This window comes from Panthera tigris, chromosome C1 (assembly GCF_018350195.1).
Source record: "Panthera tigris isolate Pti1 chromosome C1, P.tigris_Pti1_mat1.1, whole genome shotgun sequence".
Classification (NCBI taxonomy): domain Eukaryota; kingdom Metazoa; phylum Chordata; class Mammalia; order Carnivora; family Felidae; genus Panthera; species Panthera tigris.
Window position 1 is genome coordinate 4,359,894 of NC_056667.1, and position 19,919 is coordinate 4,379,812.

General features: G+C 51.9%; 1 protein-coding gene across 1 annotated transcript in view; it reads right to left on the reverse strand.

Moving 5' to 3' along the window:
- Positions 1-1,130: 1,130 nt before the first annotated feature.
- The window catches only part of DNAJC11 (DnaJ heat shock protein family (Hsp40) member C11), a 65,870-nt gene continuing 47,081 nt past the window's right edge, over positions 1,131-19,919 (reverse strand). The window contains exons 5-16 of the mRNA XM_042994820.1: positions 18,692-18,820; positions 17,595-17,717; positions 16,578-16,651; positions 13,321-13,510; positions 12,426-12,511; positions 12,064-12,180; positions 4,858-5,013; positions 3,738-3,807; positions 3,175-3,232; positions 2,899-3,041; positions 2,149-2,278; positions 1,131-1,756 (exon numbers count right to left, since the gene is read on the reverse strand). Of these exons, the coding sequence (XP_042850754.1) occupies positions 1,731-1,756; positions 2,149-2,278; positions 2,899-3,041; positions 3,175-3,232; positions 3,738-3,807; positions 4,858-5,013; positions 12,064-12,180; positions 12,426-12,511; positions 13,321-13,510; positions 16,578-16,651; positions 17,595-17,717; positions 18,692-18,820 (1,302 nt within the window). The 3' untranslated portion in view covers positions 1,131-1,730. The remainder of the gene's footprint in view (positions 1,757-2,148; positions 2,279-2,898; positions 3,042-3,174; positions 3,233-3,737; positions 3,808-4,857; positions 5,014-12,063; positions 12,181-12,425; positions 12,512-13,320; positions 13,511-16,577; positions 16,652-17,594; positions 17,718-18,691; positions 18,821-19,919) is intronic.

Below are 19,919 nucleotides of genomic sequence, written 5' to 3' on the forward strand. Positions count from 1 at the left end.
TAAGCATCCAACTCTTGATTTTGGTTCAGGTCATGATCTCATGGTTTGTGGGATTTTTCCCTCTTGCTCTGTCTCTGCCCCTCCCCGGCTCTTTCTTTCAAAACAAAAAAGAACCGTTAAAAATGTGGTTTAAATAGCAAAGAATAAAGGATGGAATGAGGCCTTGGGGGGGGGGGGGACACACTTACTTTATTTTGCCCATCCCTGAAAATGAACACACAAGACGCATTAAAACACTATCCCGTTTTCAGGAAAGATTTATTACGCCGAGAGCGCCTTCCGTACAGTCCATTTCAAACAAAATCGCGAGAATCGGTGCCCTGACGAGCCACCCGCCGCGGAGGGAGCGCACGGCCGCGCCCCACAGTCCGATGTTTCACACCACGCTTATTGCACGATTTACATTCAGAGCAGCAGCTCAGAGGAAAACTTTTTGAAAGAGAGATAAATATTACAGAATTGGACAACCTGAACTGTTTTTGAAAACTGGAGGAGAGGGGTGTTAGCGATTGCTCCGGTACCGGCGTTGGGGAGTGAAGCCTGACTTCAGCGACAGCTGCAGGGGGCCGTCACGGCCACCACCGTGCAGGGGGGCCTCTCTGCTCAGCGGTGACTCTTGGTCAACACACCGGGCCGTTCGGGAGCATCCCGGCTCCTAAGTATTCTGCATCCACAGAGCGAACCGAGCGAGGGAAGAGGACCCAGGGGGGCGGACACCGGACCCCCGTGAGGAGGTGTGGGAGCCGCAGCGCCACCTGCTGGCCGTGAGTGAGAGAGCAAGCAAGGCCCGCCGGGCTCTCCCTGCGCTAGGGATTTGGCACGTACCTGGGCCAGGGTCTCCGCCCGGGCTCCCCCTCTCCTCCCCGCTCCGGTGCTCCAGTGTGGGCGGCAAAGGCAGGTCAGGCTGAGCCGTGGGGGACGGGGAGGGGGGGCAGGCTGAGAGGGATGGCTTAGCTCGCACCTGCCTCTCTCCACAAGGACACGGGTGGCTCCTGGGAGGAAGTGACCTGTGACAGGGCTGGACCCTGGGACCGGGGGTTATACCGCTCTGTCCCAAGCCACCTGCCAGTGGAATGATTCGAGAAGTTCTGGGAGGGGGGAAAAAAGACACTAATTTCCAAAACCATTCGTTCTGAGATAAAAAGCAGATTTATAAACCCACACAATCCTCTCCAGATTCACTGAATAATATTTCAGCAGGAAAAAGTGGTTTTGGGGAAGTTGACCGGACAGACGCTCACTCGTTCTGGAGGCCTCTGCTCGTGAGACTCATGAGAACACCTTCCTTCTTTTCCATTTTGTTTTCCATGCTCTGTGGATTTTAGGCAAAGTAGTTCACAGTCCTATGTGTGAGGCAGGACATTTCATAAATACCTCAAGACAGACTGAGAGCTACTGGGTGGCTGCAGTCAGCCCTCGGGCTCAGGAACCTGGGGATGGGCTGGGGTGGGGGCCGAGGGCCCTTCCCTCTGGGGACATGATCCTTGGGAAAACAGCCACAGGCCACGCTGCGGCTCTGGTCCAGGTGGGGCTGCCCGAGTCCTATCTACAGCACCCATGAAAGCGGGGTGTCTGTGTGTCCCTCCACATAATTGATACGGTACCACCTTCTATAGGAGTAATATAAAATAAACACATCTGATGTCTGGGTTTTTTCCCTGCTTCCGAATTTGTAGACTCCCGGGAAAAGATTTTTTGCAGCCTCTTGGAAATCTGGTTTCTCAAGCAGTTTATCCGTCCGTATCAATCCTGTGAGCTGTAAGAGACAAACTGAATGTATCAAAAGGCAACTGTCCCACGCCCTCCTTCCACTGGGGGCTCTGCCATCCGCCGCCCAGAGGCCGCCTGGCCTCCGGCTGAGCAGCGTGCAAGGCGCTCGACAATCAACCGGTTCCGGAGCACAGGAGCAGCCGGGTTTGCTTCCTACCCAGCCACCCAGGCTGCAGCTTCCAGGCCACAGGCTCACTCAGACCCCCAGGGGAAGGGCCGCCACCCCTCCGCCGGGCAGCGCGTCCCGGGCTCTGACAAGTCATCGCTCCCAGGCGGATAACAGAGGGAAGGTGGCTGTCATCCACCTCGATGTCCCGGTCCCCATCAGTGGCTGAGAGCCTCTCCCTGGCCCGCGCCGGCCAAGGCGCAGCTACTCACACTGCTTTGGTATCCTAAGCGCCTCGCCGTCTGGCGCCATGACCTGGTGCAGGACGCCGCGGAACTGGTAAAGCACTTTGAGGTTCTTCTCCTCACCTACACACGGGTCATAGAACCCGGGCAGCCCGGCCTGTAACAGACACAGTCTCGCTCCAGTTGACTTGAGGTGGTCATTTAAAACCCAGCACCGCGGCTGTCCGCTGCCACCTGAAGGCAGTGTGGACGGGCCTGAACTTTCCCTCAGGAGCCGCCCACGCAAGAGGCAAACTTTGGTGCCCGAGAATGTCAGAAAGCAGCCTACGTGGGCCTAGACTTCTCTCTCAACACAGACCCCCTGTCCCACGCTAGCTCTCCCGTCTGGCCGGAGCTAATTGCATTTTAATTCGCCTTTACTGTCCCCGCCCCGGGCTCCGGGGTGAGTGTCAAACGTGCCACAGGAGAGCTCACGCTCTTTCTGGAAAAAGGCAAGGGGTACGCAGAACGTAGGCATGAAGGCAGGACGCAGATTTTGTTCACTGCTCTACCTGCCACATAGTAGGTGCTCCATAAACACTAATAGACACTTGCTGCGTGAACGAACGAAGGAATTAGCTCCAGCGTAAACAGAACCCGGGTGCGGGTCACACCCCACACAGCAAGTGCCAGCAGCACGAGGGATTCCGCTGCGATGGAACGGCCGCTCCGAGGCGCCAGGCTGTGCCCCCTCCCCAAAGGCCCTTCCTGACCGAACCCTGTGGGCACGTGCTGTACCTTGGAGGCCTCCGTGAGGATGAGCTTCGAGTCCTTCACCAGGCACTGGAGGGGCACAGTCACGTCAATCACCTTCACCTTCTCACTCTTCTTGCTCTTGTCGTTGACGAATTTGCCGTACCAGGCGTTGACGATGATGAGCCCTGAGGACGGGCTCAGTCTGAGCAGAGGCAGGTCTCGGCCGGGCACCCCTCGCACAGCCGGACCGTGAGAACAGGGTGCTCCTTCGAGACCCCCGGCGCCCACCCTGCCCCGAGAGAGGCCACGCCTTCTCACCCATTCTGGACTCCTCCGCCTCAATTATTCTTCGGACAGATTCTTGCATCAACCGGACCTGCAAAGAACAAGGATGGCCACCGTCAGGGCCCTCCCCGGGCCCTGCGTCCCCGTGCAGAGCTACAGTCCCGGGCCTGGCTGCGCTTCAGCCCCTCCTCTGCTCTCGGAGAACCCGACGGTACCCCTACACTTAGGCTGCGAGTGTCTGTGCGGTCACATAAAAACAATTCACGTACAGGGAAGAAAAGGAAGACAGTACCTTCCAGTTCTTAGAAAACCTTGTTATGCCTTTTGAGGGTAAGTGCATCTAATCTGTAGGACAGGGACTGAAGTTCCCGGCAGTGCGTCCCATAAGCAATACAGAGACTAAAATGACCAGTGAAGCCGTTGGCCCTGGAGGCCCACACGCAGAGCGTGAGGTGATCCCGGAGCCCGGGTCCCAGGCGTGCGGGCCGGCAAAGGGAGCGGGGCCCGCGGCGCGGTCTGCTCTGTGCGGCAGCGCGGCGACATCCGGAGGCCCCTGGAGCAGGAGGACTTCCGGCTCGTGTCTCTACGGCACTTACGGCAGCTTCCGCCTCTTGTTTCTTCTGGAGAATGTCAGTGGCTGTGCTTTCCCTTTGCTTTTCCAACTCCCTCAAGTGAGAAAAACACAAGGCACATGTTAGCGTGGAGGGAGGCAGGAGAGCCCCTGGCTGGCCCGGCGCCCAGCGAACAGTCGGAGATCTTTCTGCACGCCTCGTTCCGGAGCCTTAGAAAATATTTCCAAGACAGTCTCAGGCAAGTCTGTTCATTTTAGGCCTCTGCAGCTTCCCCTTCTTTTGTCCCTGGACGGCTCTGCCCGCCCTCCGCACCGGAGCGCCCGGGAAGCCCACTGCTGTGCGAAGAGGCCCCCACCCGACAAGAATCTCAGCACAGTGAGCGGCCAGAGAGGCGAGGGCCACGGGGGATGCCGCCTTCTGGACCGGTACGTAACGCTCTGGGCGGGACAATACTTACTGCTTTGGATACAAAATATACTTTCTTGCAGCAAAGCACAGGGACTCGGGGTAGCATACACCTGTCCCCTCAGAAGACTGGACCCCACACGATCTTTGCTCGAAGAGCCTCCTGGGGAATCAGGGCCCCGAACTCCAGTGATTCAAACGCTAAGAGGGGCCCCACAGAGGAGAATCTCTAAGCTCAATGACTTACTACCTCAGACTGGTGTAAGTTACGAGTCTACACCACCTCTCAGACTGGGTGTAATGTTCCAGTGGGTTATCTACAAGCAACTGCAAAACAAATAAACGTTTTGTAACTTCAGCGACTCTGGTCAATGCGCGCCTATATGTAAGAACGCAAACCCACTCCTCCTGAACTCAGTGCCACGAAAAGATGAGGACCGGTGGCTCTGTCTCCTGTGCTGGTGGTGCACAGGCTGCACAATTTTGTAAACCAGTTTCCCTTTCTGGAAGTAGGAAGGAGGAGCGATGGGCCCGCGGCAGCAGTACCGCCGTGAGAAGAGCCTGCACTGAGCACTTACTACGGACCGGACACTATGCTGGGCCTTTACACGGATTAGTTAATGGAATTTTCCTAACAACCCTCTGAGTAGGTTCTAGTATCATCATCTCCGTCTAAAAGGCAGGAAAACCGAAGCACAGAGTTGTCTACGGACGTGCCCGTGACATGCTCTGAACTCACTTCTCTTTTTGAGCCCTGAGGTACGGCTTGATGACCAGGCGGTGAAGAGCGAAGTAGACCACGAGTGGCCCCACGGTGGCATAGAACACGGCGCTGGGAAGGAGCTGGTCCGTCAAATGAATAGGGAAGAAATAAGTCTGACTGGCCCTGTTTAACCTGAAAACAAAAACAAAACAGAACGCCCAGGAGGAGTCACGTTTCCAGGGCAGGGTTACGGAGACCGCAGTCACGGAAAGAGACGCACTGAACACCACCAGTTATGAGGAACCCGGAGCCCATTGGCTTCCTGAGCTACACACCTTCTGCTCTCGATTCCAAAGCGTAGTTGCTGGATTTGCAGTCTGTGACGGAAGAAAGGTCACACTATCTGCTAACCTCAAGGGCAAAGCAACGACAACCACGTGGCCAGAGTGAAGGTGGCCTGAGAAGACGGGAGCGCGCACCTCCAGGGGTCCTGGAGGCAGGGTCATCTCAGCCCTCAATTTATCGAAGTGAAAGAAGCGTGTGAAGATTTCTAAAGGTGGCAAGTTCAAGAGCTTCCGCGTCCAGTAACGGTCAAGTAGCGCCCCTGGGAGCAGTCACCCCACAGGGAACCCTTGCGAACTCCGGCCACTAACAAGATCTCTGGGCAGAGAGGTGGGGACACAGGACCCTGAAAGTCTAGAGCGAGGAACAGCACTGGGAAATTTCCCGGTTTTCGTTAACAGCTTTTAGCCTGAGGACAGGTCTCGGCGGGCTACCGGTGGCCAGGTAACACTGGAAAGAACTCTGTGGTTCTAGGAGGTTGCAGACCCAGCGCTCAGAGTTTGGAGGCAACCACAGCAGATGGGAAGAGGGGCCCCCCAACAAGGGGAATCAGAGATGGGGAACCCCAAATTCTTGGTATATATGTGGCACAAACCCCCAGCGGTCCCTGGTCTATCCAAGGCCTTAGCGGACAGTGAAATAATTGTGCTGGCCTAGCTGCTGCCACACAGGTGAGTCCCAGTTTGCAGTCTGACTTCAGCCAAATTAATTACCTTAAAAAGGAAAAATTAACGCTTCTTTGGGAATCATAACAGACTGAAGTCTCTACCATGTACTGTTCACAATACCCACAATATATTTGTATTTGTTTTTAATGTTTTAATTTTTAAAATTTTATTTATTTATTTATTTATTTATTTTAAATTTATTTTTAAGAGAGACAGAGACAGAGCGTGAGTTGGGGAGGGGCAGAGAGAGAGGGAGACACAGAATCCGAATCAGGCTCCAGGCTCTGAGCTGTCAGCACAGGGCCCGACGCAGGGCTTGAACCCACGAACCGTGAGATCATGACCTGAGCTGAAGTTGGACGCTTAACCGACTGAGCCACCCAGGCGGCCCTACCCACAATAATATAAACCACTGTATACATCTAGATGCACAAGAGAAAGAGATAATGAACTGAGACCAAATCCAGACGACCCAGATGCTGGAACTAGCAGATAAGTATTTTATTGTTTTAAAACGTTGTTTATTTTTGAGAGACAGGCAGTGTGCAAGCAGGGGAGGGGCAGAGAGTGAGAGGGAGACATGGAATCCGAAGCAGGCTCTGGGGTCTGAGCTGTCGGCACAGAACCCGACGTGGGGCTCAAACTCACGAACCATGAGATCACGACCTGAGCCCAAGTTGGATGCTTAACCGACTAAGCCCCCCAGGTGCCCCTGGATAAGGATTTTAGAGAGCAGCTTCTTTATGCTCAAAGACAATATTCAGTGCATGGCCTGAACAGCAGACTGGAGAGGACAGACATCTGTGAACTTGTAGACAGATCAACAGAAATTATCCAATACAAAGAACAAAGAGAAAAAAAAATACTGAAGACAAATGGGCAGAGCCTCAAGAGGTTTAGAGTTTAAGTAATTAGGGTCCCAGAAAGAGAGTGGGGCAGGAATAAATATTTGAGGAATTAATGGCCTAAAAGTTCCAAATTTCACGTAGGAATAAATTTACAGATGCAAGAGGTTTAGCAAACCGCAAGCAGCATAAATATAGCAAAAACACATGTAGGTACATTTTAGGTGTGGGCTGTTGAAGAACAAAAGTGAAAAACAAACAACAAAAAAACAGAACATAAAGGTGAAAAAAAAAAAGGACATCACATGCAGGGGGATAATGATTCAGATGACCACTGATGTGTCATCAGAAAGAACGGAGGCCAGAAACCAGTAGAATAACATCTTCAGAGCACTGAAAGAACAAATCTGTTAAGGGACAACATCCTTCGGAAGAAACGCAACTCCAGAATTGACAAAGAACAGGCAAAAAAAAAAAACAACCAAAAAAAAAAAAAGAGACCAAACAACCCGAAAACAGACAAAAGATCTGAATGAAGACTTTGCTTAAAAAAAAAGAAAAAAAAAGGACGGATGGCAAACAAGCACCTGGAGATGCCCAGCGTCGTGGGCGCCAGGCAGACACTCATACACCTGCTGCAGCAGCCAGTGCTCGCAACGCGAGCGGCCCAGGCGGCGAGGGTGCGGAGCGGCCGGAGCGCGCGCGCGCGCTCTCTCTCTCTCTCTCTCTCTCTCGTGGCAGGCCACTGCTGGGGAAGTAACACGAAGCCCCCACCTGGAAAGTAGCTGGCTACTTTCTCACCAAGTGGAACACACACCTACTTTCGGCTCAGTGGGTGTGCTCTGAGGTGTTCACCCAAGACAGATGGAACCTTCTGTTCACACAAAACCTGCCACCGAAGGTCCGCTGGCTTTATTTGCGGTTGGTAAAAATTGGAAACAAATAAAGTATGTTTATTAAAAAAAACCCTTTTTTTAATGTTTGTTAATATTTGAGAGAGACTGAGAGTATGGGCGGGGGAAGGGCAGAGAGAGAGGGAGACCTTGAATCTGAAGCAGGCTCCAGGCTCCAGGTGTTAGCACGGAGCCCCACGCAGGGCTCGAACTCACGAGCTATGAGATCATGACCTGGGCTGAAGTTGGATGCTTAACCGACTGAGGAACCCAGGCGCCCCCAAATGAAGTATCTTTAAACTGATAAGCAGATAGACTGTGGTACATCAACAATGTCATTCCAAACAGCGATAAAAATAAAGGACACACTACTGACGTACGCAACAGTAAGGGCAGGGGTGCCTGGGTGGCTCAGCTGGTTAAGTGTCTGACTCTTGGTTTTGGCTCAGGTCACGATCTCACGGTTCTTGAGTTCGAGCCCCGCACCGGGCTCCATGCTGACGGGACAGACCCTGTTTGGGATTTCTCTCTTTCTCTCTGCCCCTCACTGGCTTGCTCTCTTTCTTTCTCTCTCTCTCTCAAAAAGTAAATAAACATTTGGGGCGCCTGGGTGGCTCAGTCGGTTAAGCGTCCGACTTCAGCTCAGGTCACGATCTCGCAGTCCGTGAGTTCGAGCCCCGCGTCGGGCTCTGGGCTGATGGCTCGGAGCCTGGAGCCTGCTTCCGATTCTGTGTCTCCCTCTCTCTCTGCCCCTCCCCTATTCATGCTCTGTCTCTCTCTGTCTCAAAAATAAATAAACGTTAAAAAAAAATTATAAAAAAATAAAGATAAAAAAAAGTAAATAAACATTAAAAAAAAAAAGAGAAGGATTCATTAAAAAAACAAACAGGACAATGTCAAAAGTACTATACTCACGGAAGAAGCACAAAAAGCTTCACACTGTATGAATCCAATCATATGACATTTTGAAAAAGGCGAAAATATAGGGAGTGGAAACAGAGCAGTGGTTGCCAGGGCCCAGAAGACCACACAAAGACCATGAGGCAATTTCTGGACACGATGGAAATGTTCTAGGTCTTGACTGTGATGGTGGTTCCAAAGAGCGCTGCTCGAGATAAAATACACAAAGCCAAAACTGACCAGGGAAGAAACCGAGGATTCCACACTCATAGCAGGACATTTTAACACTTAGCACCTGATAGAAATCTGCCCAAATCCGTGAAGTCCTAGAACTTCTGATTTCTGGTGAATGTTGTCAACCCCCCTGACCCACGGGTATTTAAAGAATGCTGTATCCAACTACAGCAGAATACATGTTCTCTTCGAGTGCACATGATCACCAAGGTCAATTACATGGTGGGGCACGAAACAAGTCTCCATATATTTAAAATGACTGGAACCATACACAATATTCTCTGACTAGAACATTCTCTGACCAAAATAAGATTAAATTGAAATCACTAATCGGATATACAGAAAAACCCAAATATTTAGAAATTAAGCAATACATTTCTAAAAGTAAAATTAGAAAACAGTTTGAACTGAATGATAACGATACAGCATATCCAAATTTGTGGCATGGAGCAAAGCAGTGTGTGAAGCCTCAAAAGTTTATATTAGAAAAGAAGGAAGATGTCAAATTAGTAACGTAAGGCTGGGCTTTAAAAAGCTGGAAAAAGCAGCAATGTGAAACCAAAATACGTAGAAAGAAGAATAAAGAAATAGAAAACAGATAAACAATAGAGAATATTAACAAAGCCAAAGCTGGTTCTTTGAAAGTTAAGTGCCCCGGCCAGACCGGTTACAAAAAAGGTAGAAAGAACACAAATTACCAACGTGAGGAATCAAGGCTCATCTATGGAGAACTACAGACATTAAAAGGATAAGGGCATATTATGAGCAACTTCATGCTAAGAAATTCACCGGCTGAATTCACCGACAAATTCCGAAAACACAGTGACAAAGCTGACATGAGATGAAAGAGAAAACTGGAAAAGCCCTGGATTTATTAAAGGTACTGAATCCATTCTCAGAAACCTCCCTACAAAGAACCTTCAGTCTCTGCTCATTCCACTAGTGAATTCTAGGAAACCTAAGGAATAAATCATTCTTACACAAGCCCTCCCGGAAAACAGAGGAAGAAGGAACACTTCCTAAGTGAAGTGTGACACTTCCTAAGTAAAGTGAAGGAACACTTCATTTTATCAGGCTGCCATAACTCATCCTAAAACCTGACAAACACATAACAGAAAAAGAAAATTACCATCAGTGTCCCTTAACATAGATACAGGGGTGCCTGGGTGGCTCAGGTCATGATCTTGAGATTTGTGGGTTCGAGCTCTGCATTGGGCTCTGTGCTGACAGCTCGGAGCCTGGAGCCTGCTTCGGATTCTGTGTCTCCCTCTCTCTCTGCCCCCCCCCCCCACACACTCTTTGTCTCAAAAATAAACATTAAAAAAAACTTACAAAAAAAACCATAGAAAAATCCTTAGTAAGATATCAGTAAACCAAATCAAGCAATATATAAAAAGTATTATATCGTGATCATTATGATATCATTATGATATCAAGAATTTTCCTCAGGAATGTAAGGTTGGTTTAACATTCAAAAATTATTGTCATTCACCAAATAAACAGAACATAAGAGAAGAGTTAGCAAAGTCGGATCACGTGTTATTGCTGAACTCCAGGGCCTTCTGGAAAACTTTGGCTTATACAACAATACAGTCTGGACATTTCAGCCTGCTGACACGGGGAACTCGGCTGAAACGAAATGAAAATGTTTCTTTCCGAGAGGCAGAGCGGCACTCTTGGGATGAGAATTCAGATTGTGTCATGTAATACCTGCATGGGACACGTGTTTAAAACCAGAAACGGAATCAGAGAACTGTGTCGTCAGTGGTCCCAATCTGAGAGTAAAATTCTCTGTCAGCTCTCTGTGTGCTCTTTATTAAGTCTCAGGGGGCCTCAGATCGCTGAGAGGAGAGAGGCCCGACGCGGCTCTGATACTGGTGACCCGCTGTGGCTCTCCTCTCCCACACCGTGATGAGGTATGATCTGCTTCCTGTCTGTCTGTCTCTCTCTTGCAGAGTTTCTCTCGAGTGCCAGGCTGTGTTCTAGGCTCTAGGAGTACCGTACAGAATACAACAAAGTTAAAGAGCTCCTGATGAGGGCCGGCGAGGTGGACGGCTGATCAGAGGGAGGTGGTGCAGTGGAGGACAGACAGGGTTAAACGGAAAAGGTCTGCCTGGGGTAAAGTGAGGGGTACAGCTCTTACAGGGTGATGAGGGATGGTTTTGCCCAGGTGACCTCTGGGCAGAGCCCCGAGGGAATCAAAGGATCCAGCCGTGCTGGCATCTGGGGACCAAGGAAGAGCAACTCACAGTCTGGTTGCAGGAGTGGGCTTGCTGTTCTCTGGAGCGGCGCGGGGGCCAGGGCGGCTGGAGTGGAGAAGGGGTATATGGGAGAGGAGGGGTCAGCAGGAAGCGAGGGCCTGATCACGGAGAGTCCTGGAGGACTCTAGCTTTGGCCAGGGATTGAGGGAATCACTGACAGTTTGAGCAGCGAGTGACAGACACTGACCTACATGCTCTGCCCGTGTGGAGAGCAGGGTCACCAGGGGGTGAAGGACACGGGCCAGGAGGACAGAGGAATAACTCAGACACGAGACAGTGGGAGCAGAGAGCATGTGAGGAACGGCCCCGCTCAGGAGATGCTTCCCGAGGACAGCCCAGGTGGGTTTTGAGATACATTAACTCTGGAGTGTGGGGAAAAAGAGCGGCCAAGGCCAACTCCAAGGTTTCGCACAGAACACCTCGAAGGCCGGGGCTCTCACGACCGGCACAGGGAGGCTCTGGGCAGAGCAGCTTTGGAAGCATCGAGAGTCGAGACAGGATGTCTGGGGGATGCGAGCAGTGATCTGGGACATAGGGGCTGCAGGTGTGGGGGAGGGCCAGGCCGGGGCTGCAAACGTGAGCTGTCAGTGCAGGAAGGTATGCGGCCACCTGGGGAGGGAGTCTGCACAGACGGGGCCCGGGGTCCCGCCGTGATGCTGCCATTTAGCAGCAGCCAGCCGGTGAGGTAACAGAGGCGGCGGGGAGAGGCTGGAAGGAGCGCCACCGGAGCAGCGGTGAAGGGTGTGGGCAGGCGGCAGCGCTCTGGTCCCGAGGGAGACGCGGGTGCCGCATCCGCTGACGGCGACCCTGTACGCGTCACATGTGTGACCTGTCGATGAGTGGGCGGGTGGGGCCAGCACGGGGGCCTCCGGGGAGGGAGAGATGCAGGCGGGCCACGGAGCACGTGGAAGGTCCCTGACCACAGACTCAGACCCTGAGCGACTCCCTGACGTTTGCTGACCCGCCCGAGACAGAAGCAACCGTCTCTTTAAGAACATAATCACAAAGCAAAGTCTCTTTCATCCTTAAGGTGGGTGAAGCCCAGGTGAGTTACAAGCTGCCAGATAAGCCTGGGCCAGAAAGATCCAGTTCAACTTACTTGACTTTGAGAGACACGCCCTGAGGGACTCCCACGCTGACAGCCGCGCCCAGGACGCTGTGCCTGGAGATTTTCCTCTCCGCTCCGTACTCCACCACCGTCCCGAAGAAGCCGGCCCTGCAGGGAGCATGCGGCCTGAGCACGTCGGGCCCCTTGAGGCCACCCCCGGTCCCGTCCTTCCCTCTCGCCTTCCCCACCCCCACCCGGAGGGGATCACGAGTGACACCCAGGGGCGCAGTTCTTCCACGAGACTCCAGTTCCTCAGGGCGGGGACCGCGGGATGGTCATGTCCGGCCCGCCATTTGGAAGCCCCCGTACCACGCGCAGCAGGCCTGCTTCCGGTCAGCCGGGCCAGGACTTACTTCAGGGATCCCTTCACGCGAGTCTGATCATCATCCTGGAATTTGTGCTGATAGCTGATCAGTGCAAAGGAGTGAGGAATTCCCAGCTGGGAAGACACAGGGAGAGAAGGCAGGGCTAGCGGCCGCGACTCTGCGGGAAGGTGGGCATCGTGCGCACACCGGCCGCGGAGCTCCCTTCCCGGGCAGCCTCTCGGGCAGGGGCCGCGGTCTGAGTGTGATTTATTAGAGGCCAATATTTAAAAGCTGGGAGAGGTCACTTAAAAACCCAGTTTCCTGACTTCTCACGGAAAGAAAACGTTCTGCGACAAGGAGCCTGCATTCTTTTTTTTTAACGTTTATTTATTTTTGAGACAGAGAGAGAGCATGAATGGGGGAGGGTCAGAGAGAGGGAGACACAGAATCCGAAACAGGCTCCAGGCTCTGAGCCTGACGTGGGGCTCGAACTCATGGACCGCGAGATCATGACCTGAGCCGAAGTCGGCCGCTTAACCGACTGAGCCACCCAGGCGCCCCAAGGAGCCTGCGTTCTTACACGGCAGCAGGTGGTGAGGGCTGAGGGGCAGGTGCCGTCTGAGGGGGGGGCGGGTCCTCTCACACCCTGTGCTCCTGCCCACCACAGTGGCATCTGAGTGCATAACTCTGCTGCTCTGGGGTGTCGCTTCCCAACCTGTGCTCTTTCTCACCCTGATTCTGTGGGCTTCTCCTACTAGAAGATGTGAAAAGGGCATTTTGCTTTAAGGGTAACTGGAACACAGTTACCCTGGGAGCCTGAGAACAACAACAGCATTTCGACACTGAGTGCGTGTGAACAGAACTTGCCCCCCAGGGCCCCCACGGGTGCTCAGATCCGGGTGAGGGACGTAAGGGACACACGAGGGGGCGGCTCTGTCCTCACCTGCAGGGCCACCGTGAAGTGGCTGGTTTTGGTGTCCCGGACGATGCTAGTGTTCATGGCCGACTGGATACCCCACCGCCACTGCAGGTAGCCCACAGTGTTCTTGTCCAGGTTCCGGGCCAGGACGGTGGTAAGGCCAGGCCGGATCCCACGGGAGGAGAACTGCAGAGCACAGTTTGTCGTCACAAAGCTGGGGGGACACACAGATCGAAAGGGTCCTGGATGACACGCCTGGTTCTCAGCCGTTCTTGGTCCCTTCCTCTCTGCCAGGCTAAGACCCTGCTCACCCTCCCGTCCATGAATCCCCGGGCCAGTGGCCCAAAGGAAAGCAGGACACTGAGCCTGTCCTTGAGAGAGAGAGACAGCGAGAAGACGCCTTGGTGTAATCTTCCTAGTAACCCTCCCTGCTGGTGTGTACCGCCCGCCCCATCCTATGCTGACTGTAACTACAGCCAGAGAGTCCCCTGAATGTCCGCGTTCTGAAAACCAGTGGGCCTAATCTGACTGCAACTGAGAATCAGGTGAGGGCGGGAGCAGGGCAAGTGGAGGCCGGGGCGGGCGGGCAGGTCCCACAGCTGGCTACACACTGGAATCACCTGGCTAATCTAAAAAGTACTGATGGTCAGCTCCCATGCCCCAGGGAGCTGATTTACAGGCCTGGAGTGTTTTTAAAGCTTGCCAGGTGATTCTAATGTGCAGCAAAGTTAGAGGACCCCTTACCCAGAGACCACCCCAGACCAATGAGGTCAGAGTTTTGGGGTGGGGGACCAGGCATCAGTGTATTTTTTCCAAGACTGCCCATGTGACTCTGGTGTCCACCCATGGCCGTGCACATGAGAAGCCAGTAAACGACTTGCCCTGAAAGGCCTCAGAAGTTGGTTTCCAAAGGAGTCAGCCCCATCTTCTGGTTAAAAAAAGGTATTTCATTTCAAAAACAAAGAATTCACACTTTACCCAAAGCATTAAAAGGTGAGCAAACAGCCCAGTATCTGCCAGATTGCCAGTCTCTTTCCTAAGCTTGCAAGGCGTCACTGTTGCATTAAGTAATAAACATGACAGCTGTGATCGCAGTGTTCTTGCAAACTTTCAGTGACCGCTCATGCCCAAATGAATTAAGAATCTACTCCTCCTCTCTATAGGGCCCCTAATCCAAACTTTCCCTGGCTTCTCTCAAGTCACACCAGGTGACAGCTGTGTTATTCTGCTTCAGCCACAGCGGGGTCAGGGGAGGCAAACAGGGAGGAGACAGACTAAAGCCTAAGACAGTGGCATTTAAAAGAATCAAAGTGTAGGGGTGCCTGGGTGGCTCAGTCGGTTAAGCGTCTAACTTTGGCTCAGATCACGATCTCATGGTTCATGAGTTCGAACCCCACGTCGGGCTCTGTGCTGCTAGCTCGAGGCCTGGAGCCTGGTCTGTGTCTCCCTCTCTCTCTGCCCCTACCCGGCTCATGCTCTGTTTCTCTCTCAAAAATAAATAAATGTTAAAAAATAGAAGAATCAAACTGTAAAGACTGAGATTCCTATTTAATTAAAGTAATATGATTGAGTATTTTTATCCAGCACGTCCTACACAGAGAGACCAATTCGAGACAGAGATCGGCCAGGCAGGCAGGCAGGCAGGCAGGCAGGCAGTGGGAGATGGAAAACACTCCACAGGCCGTCTGCCTTTTTGGGGCTGATTCTACACCCCGAACCAACCTTCTGATCGCTACTCTGGACTGCAAATAGCCCGACCCTAGGATCAGGGCACCCTGAAGAGCAGACACTGCATCAGCGCCCTGGTGTCCCTGTCTACACATTTGCATTCTCAAGTCTCCTCAACTACTGGGCACTATGATGAAATTTAGTTTCCAAACCTGTAACGGCTGGTGACCAGCCAGCCCTAGTCCCCCTCCCTGGCGACCACTCACTCTGAGGCTCAACCAGAATGAGATGGCCAACAGATTTCCCTCAGTGAAGTGTCTCCTAAGTGCATCTGATGACCTGGGTGCTTGATGAAAGTACAGATTCCTAGGCCTCTCAGAGGACCTGCCTGGTGTGAAGGGTGGGGGCAGGAATCTGTGCTCTGGGTTGGCATCAGGGGTGACAGAATTATGCAGACAAGCTTAGGACGGGTCTTCCCCTGAAGAACCTGGTGGGTGTGCAGATACACACCCGACTGCAAGTGAAAACCCTGCTTTGCAAACACAGACTATCTATCTCAGGGCTCCTTTAAAAAAAATTTTTTTTAATGTTTTATTCTTGACAAAGAGAGACAGAGTGAGCGGGGGAGGGGCAGACAGAGAGGGAGACACAGAATCCGAAGCAGGATCCAGGCTCTGAGCTGTCAGCACAGAGCCCGATGTGGGGCTCAAACTCACGAACCGTTAAATCATGACTTGAGTGGAAGTCGGATGCTTAACTGACTGAGCCATCCAGGCGCCCCTATCTCAGGGCTCCTTTCACTGTTTTCTCCTCCAGAAGAAAGAGGTTTTATTTCACCTTCCACCCAATTCTTTTATCTGAGCTCACACAGGTGGGAAATAAGGACATCTCTGTGGTTCTAGAAGGGGAGTGACGTACAGTTCTACGAGTGGGCCTTAAAGTGCCAGCATCTGCACATCTCACTGACTGCCAGGCAGTCTCACAAGTGCTCAGTGTTTTGTTCTGAGACAGTGAGACAGAGTGAGAGAGACAGAGACAGGGAGAGAGAATCTTAAGCACACTCAGCGCAGAGCCCAAGGAGGGGCTTGATCTTACGACCCTGAGATTAAGACCGGAGCTGAAATCAAGAGTCTGATGCATAACCAACTGAGCCACCCAGACGCCCTCTCACTGTTTAATAAAGACCCTTTTCAGAACTTGAAACATTCTCAGGACAAAGAAACGATCCCCACAAGTTCATAAATATTTCAGGCCACTGACCAACTTCCCCATGAATATGCTTTCCCTCCAGTCTCTCTCTCCCGGTCCTCAGTGCCCCTGGTGCGTAGGCAGGGGCCTCATCCCCACAGAGGAGGAAACCGCGGAGCACGGAGTGTTAGCCTGGCCCGGATGGGGACGAGCAGCAGACGACCCCTCTCCGCGACGGCCAACCCACAGCTCTCTCTGCAACAGGTACCCTGCCTTGGCCCCACGCCAGGGGCACAGGGTCTGCTCCCCGGTGACTTTGTATGACAGAAAAGCGAAGTCCGGATGACCTTGGCAAAAAGAACACACGGGTTCTAGTCTCCTAATCCACAAGGACCAACAAAGAGGATTTCTCTCTTTATATTTACCATCTTGGCGTGAGATTACGGAACAGCTTCAGACCAAATAAAGGTCCCTGCAGATCCCCTGCTCCAAATTCTAACTGTTCAAAAGAGAAAAAGCGAAAGTGTTAGTGTTTTCTGTCATAGCAGCAACCCAGGTCTCAGGTAAGCACCTCTGGTTATAATTCCTTTTCATTCACTGCCGTCAGCCCTTGCCAGGGCTCTAAGAGTGGGAGCTGGAAGATTCTTAACACCTCTTCCTCACCCTTGCCAAATGGAGGACTGTTTCCACAGATCCAAAGGAGGCACGTTTCAGAAAGGAGCCCCTCTAATGAAAACGCTGCAGGCCTCTGATGGTCACAAGGGGAGACTGGCTCCCTGTGGCCCTCGCTGCCATCTGCACAGCTGCCCACTGCGGTCGGATGCGGGGGAGCCCCCCCTCCCTCGAGTTCCCGGTCTGCTCTGCTTCATTGCCTGAGGGTCTCCTGGGTGACTGGAGAGAGCCCTCAGGCGTCTGGAGCTAAGTCATCAGTGGTCCCTCACTCAGCCCTGGAGGTCCAGCCGATTCTGGCTGCCTCATTTACTTGTCTGGGTGACTTTCAAGGCAACTCTTCAGTGTTAATTTGGCGCAGTTCAATGTGCTCAGCAAAGCTGGCTGTTAAATGACCGCCAATCAGTGGCGCAGAGCACGGACACGGCACCTGCCCTCTGAACTGGGCAGGGGGCGGGAAGAGCCTACAGGTTTCTGCCAGAAGGGAACAAAGATGCTGAGTTTCTCGAGGCTGGATTTCTGTAAGGTGGCATCTCAAGGGAGATCTTGCTGCTCTGTCCTACCTCTGAGCTGTCCAGCAGACAGAGGATTCCTTCTCAGGCACGAGACAGACTTTTCTCTTGGGGACAGCCAACTCATGCAAGTTTGACATCCACCTTTTATACAATGATGAAACCAACCCAGGTCTTTTTGAGGGTTGGCATTTAGAGTATAAATGTTCAGAAATAAGACTTTGCAGTGGACAACACGATCCCGCCAGTCGACATTCTTACCTCTCCCCATCCCTTTGCGGAAGTGACTCGTCTAAGTGCAAAGTTAATGGAACCCCCTCCATTTCCATTCTGGGTTGAGAGGCTTCCGGAGAGGATGGCTGTGTCTGTAGCTGTCAAGGGTGCCTAGGAAGTGAGATTTGCTGGTAACGAATGAATCAAAGCACTAGGAAGCACAAGGACAGCAGCCTAATGAATACGCTGTATCTGCCCGGCCAAAGGTGCAAGTGACCTACAGCTCAAGTGTACAGGGATGCACGGTATGACCTCAGCTGGTTCACTTCTCTCCCACTTTGCCATCTGAACTGCACGTGGCCACCAAGGTAATGTTTTGCAAGAGTATTAATGGGCAAATTAGAAATAAAACCAGGGAAAGACAGGGCTACATCCTGGTTCCCGGTGTACCGATGGCATCAGACTGCACAGTGACCGCCTCATGTGTCTCTCCTCCCATCGTGGGATGTCTGCACCTCTCCAGGTCTTGCTCGCCACCGGCACCGTGGAAGGGACTGAATCCAGGGCCGTACTAACCCTGGAAGCTCCACCAGAGGGGCCGGTTTCCCAGAGTTAGGACTTCATGTGATGCACTTGAGGATAAACATAGGAGTTGAGGGGGCAGAGAGACCTACTGTTACCCTCAGCAGACTGGCCCACCAGTGCCACATCCAAATCGTGGGTAGAAAGACGACACTTTAGTGACCCTGGGTTTAGCTGAATATTGCGTTTTCTGCACACAATAGAGCGTGCGTTAAAACTAAAACTGGTTCTTGGAATCCCCCATGGAGGTCTGTTTTCTCGCCCCGAATCATCCTGAACTTGGCCGCTACTTCTTTTAGACTGCTTGCATTTCTGCTGGGGGAGCCCTACGACCTTGGAAGCTAAGCGTCCCCTGGCACTCATGTTGCTAACACGTCAGCAAAGCAGTAACAAACAAGGTTGTGCCTGGAACTCTCTCTCCCTCTTTTTTTTTAAGTGGCTAATTACATCCTTTCATAAATAAAGATGAGAAAAACCACAGCTGCGCAGTACGTTGTGCCTCGTTAACCCGAGCCTCACTGCACTGGGGGGCGGGTTGGGAGTGGGGGGAGTCTGGGCTTTACCTCAATGGACTGGGATATGTGCATCTTGTTAATTTCAATCTGCGGAAAGCCACTTCCGGACACATCTTCGTACTCTTCCTCGTAGCGATCAAAAAGGTCAGTGGCATCGATGCCAACACTGATGGTCCCCTGGGGCAGAAAAACAAGCAGTCAGCAGCAGGGGTGGTATTTGTGGAACGAAAGACAATCTACGCTTTGGCACCCGGCGGTTCACTGAGTGTGGGCAGGACTCCGCCAGGAGGCCCGCAGAGCATGAATGTCACAGTTCACACCAACCAGCAGCACAGCTCCACCGACTGCGAGGGTCAGAAAACCAGTCGCGTCTGCAGGTGAATGACACGCCAAAGACAAGGGTCAGGGAAAGGAAAACGGTCTACGCAGTTTGATTTTTAGAGCCCAAACAGGACCCACTTCATGGCTCTAATTTTAGGTCATCTCTAGATTTAACCCACGGATGCAGAAACCGAGACACAAGCCACGTGGACCAAGCATGTTCATGTTTGAGTCTAGACACTCTTAAATCATACAACTACCTCAAAACTCTTTAAAACTTAAAGATAACTTCAGAGATGGGGTGCCTGTGGGGCTCAGTCACTTAAGCGTCCGACTCTTGGTTTTGGCTCAGGTCATGATCTCACAGTTTGTGAGTTTGGGTCCCATGTCGGGCTCTGTGCTGACAGCCTGCTTGGGATGTTCTCTCTCAAAATAAATAAACTAAAAAAAAAAAAAAAAAAAAAAAAAAAAAAAAAAAAGTGCACACAAAATCAATTGTGGACAAACGGGAGATTGAAAAACTCTTCCCACCTTCTAAATCAGGTTTTGTTTTGTTTTGTTTTTCCCAGAGCTAGAGAGAGTGAACAGGGGAGGGGCAGAGGAAGGGAGAGAGAGAGAAAGAGAATCCCAAGCAGGCTCCGTGATCAGTGTAGAGCCTCATGCGAGGCTCCATCCCACGACCCCTGGGATCATGACCCAAGACGGAATCAAGAGCCAGATGCTTGACCACTGAACCACCCAGGTGCCCTTCACCTTCTAAAATTAATCTGAGAATTAAGCTATGAGAAGTGGAACACCATATTCTCTCAAGAAATGTGAAGCTAAAATTTGCTGACTGATATAAAATGCTCCACACTCAGAAAATCAATGTTTATTATTTTGTCATAAGATTTTTCAAATGGGCATATTTCTTAATCCCACATATAAATATCTGACCACGCACACGTTTTTATTC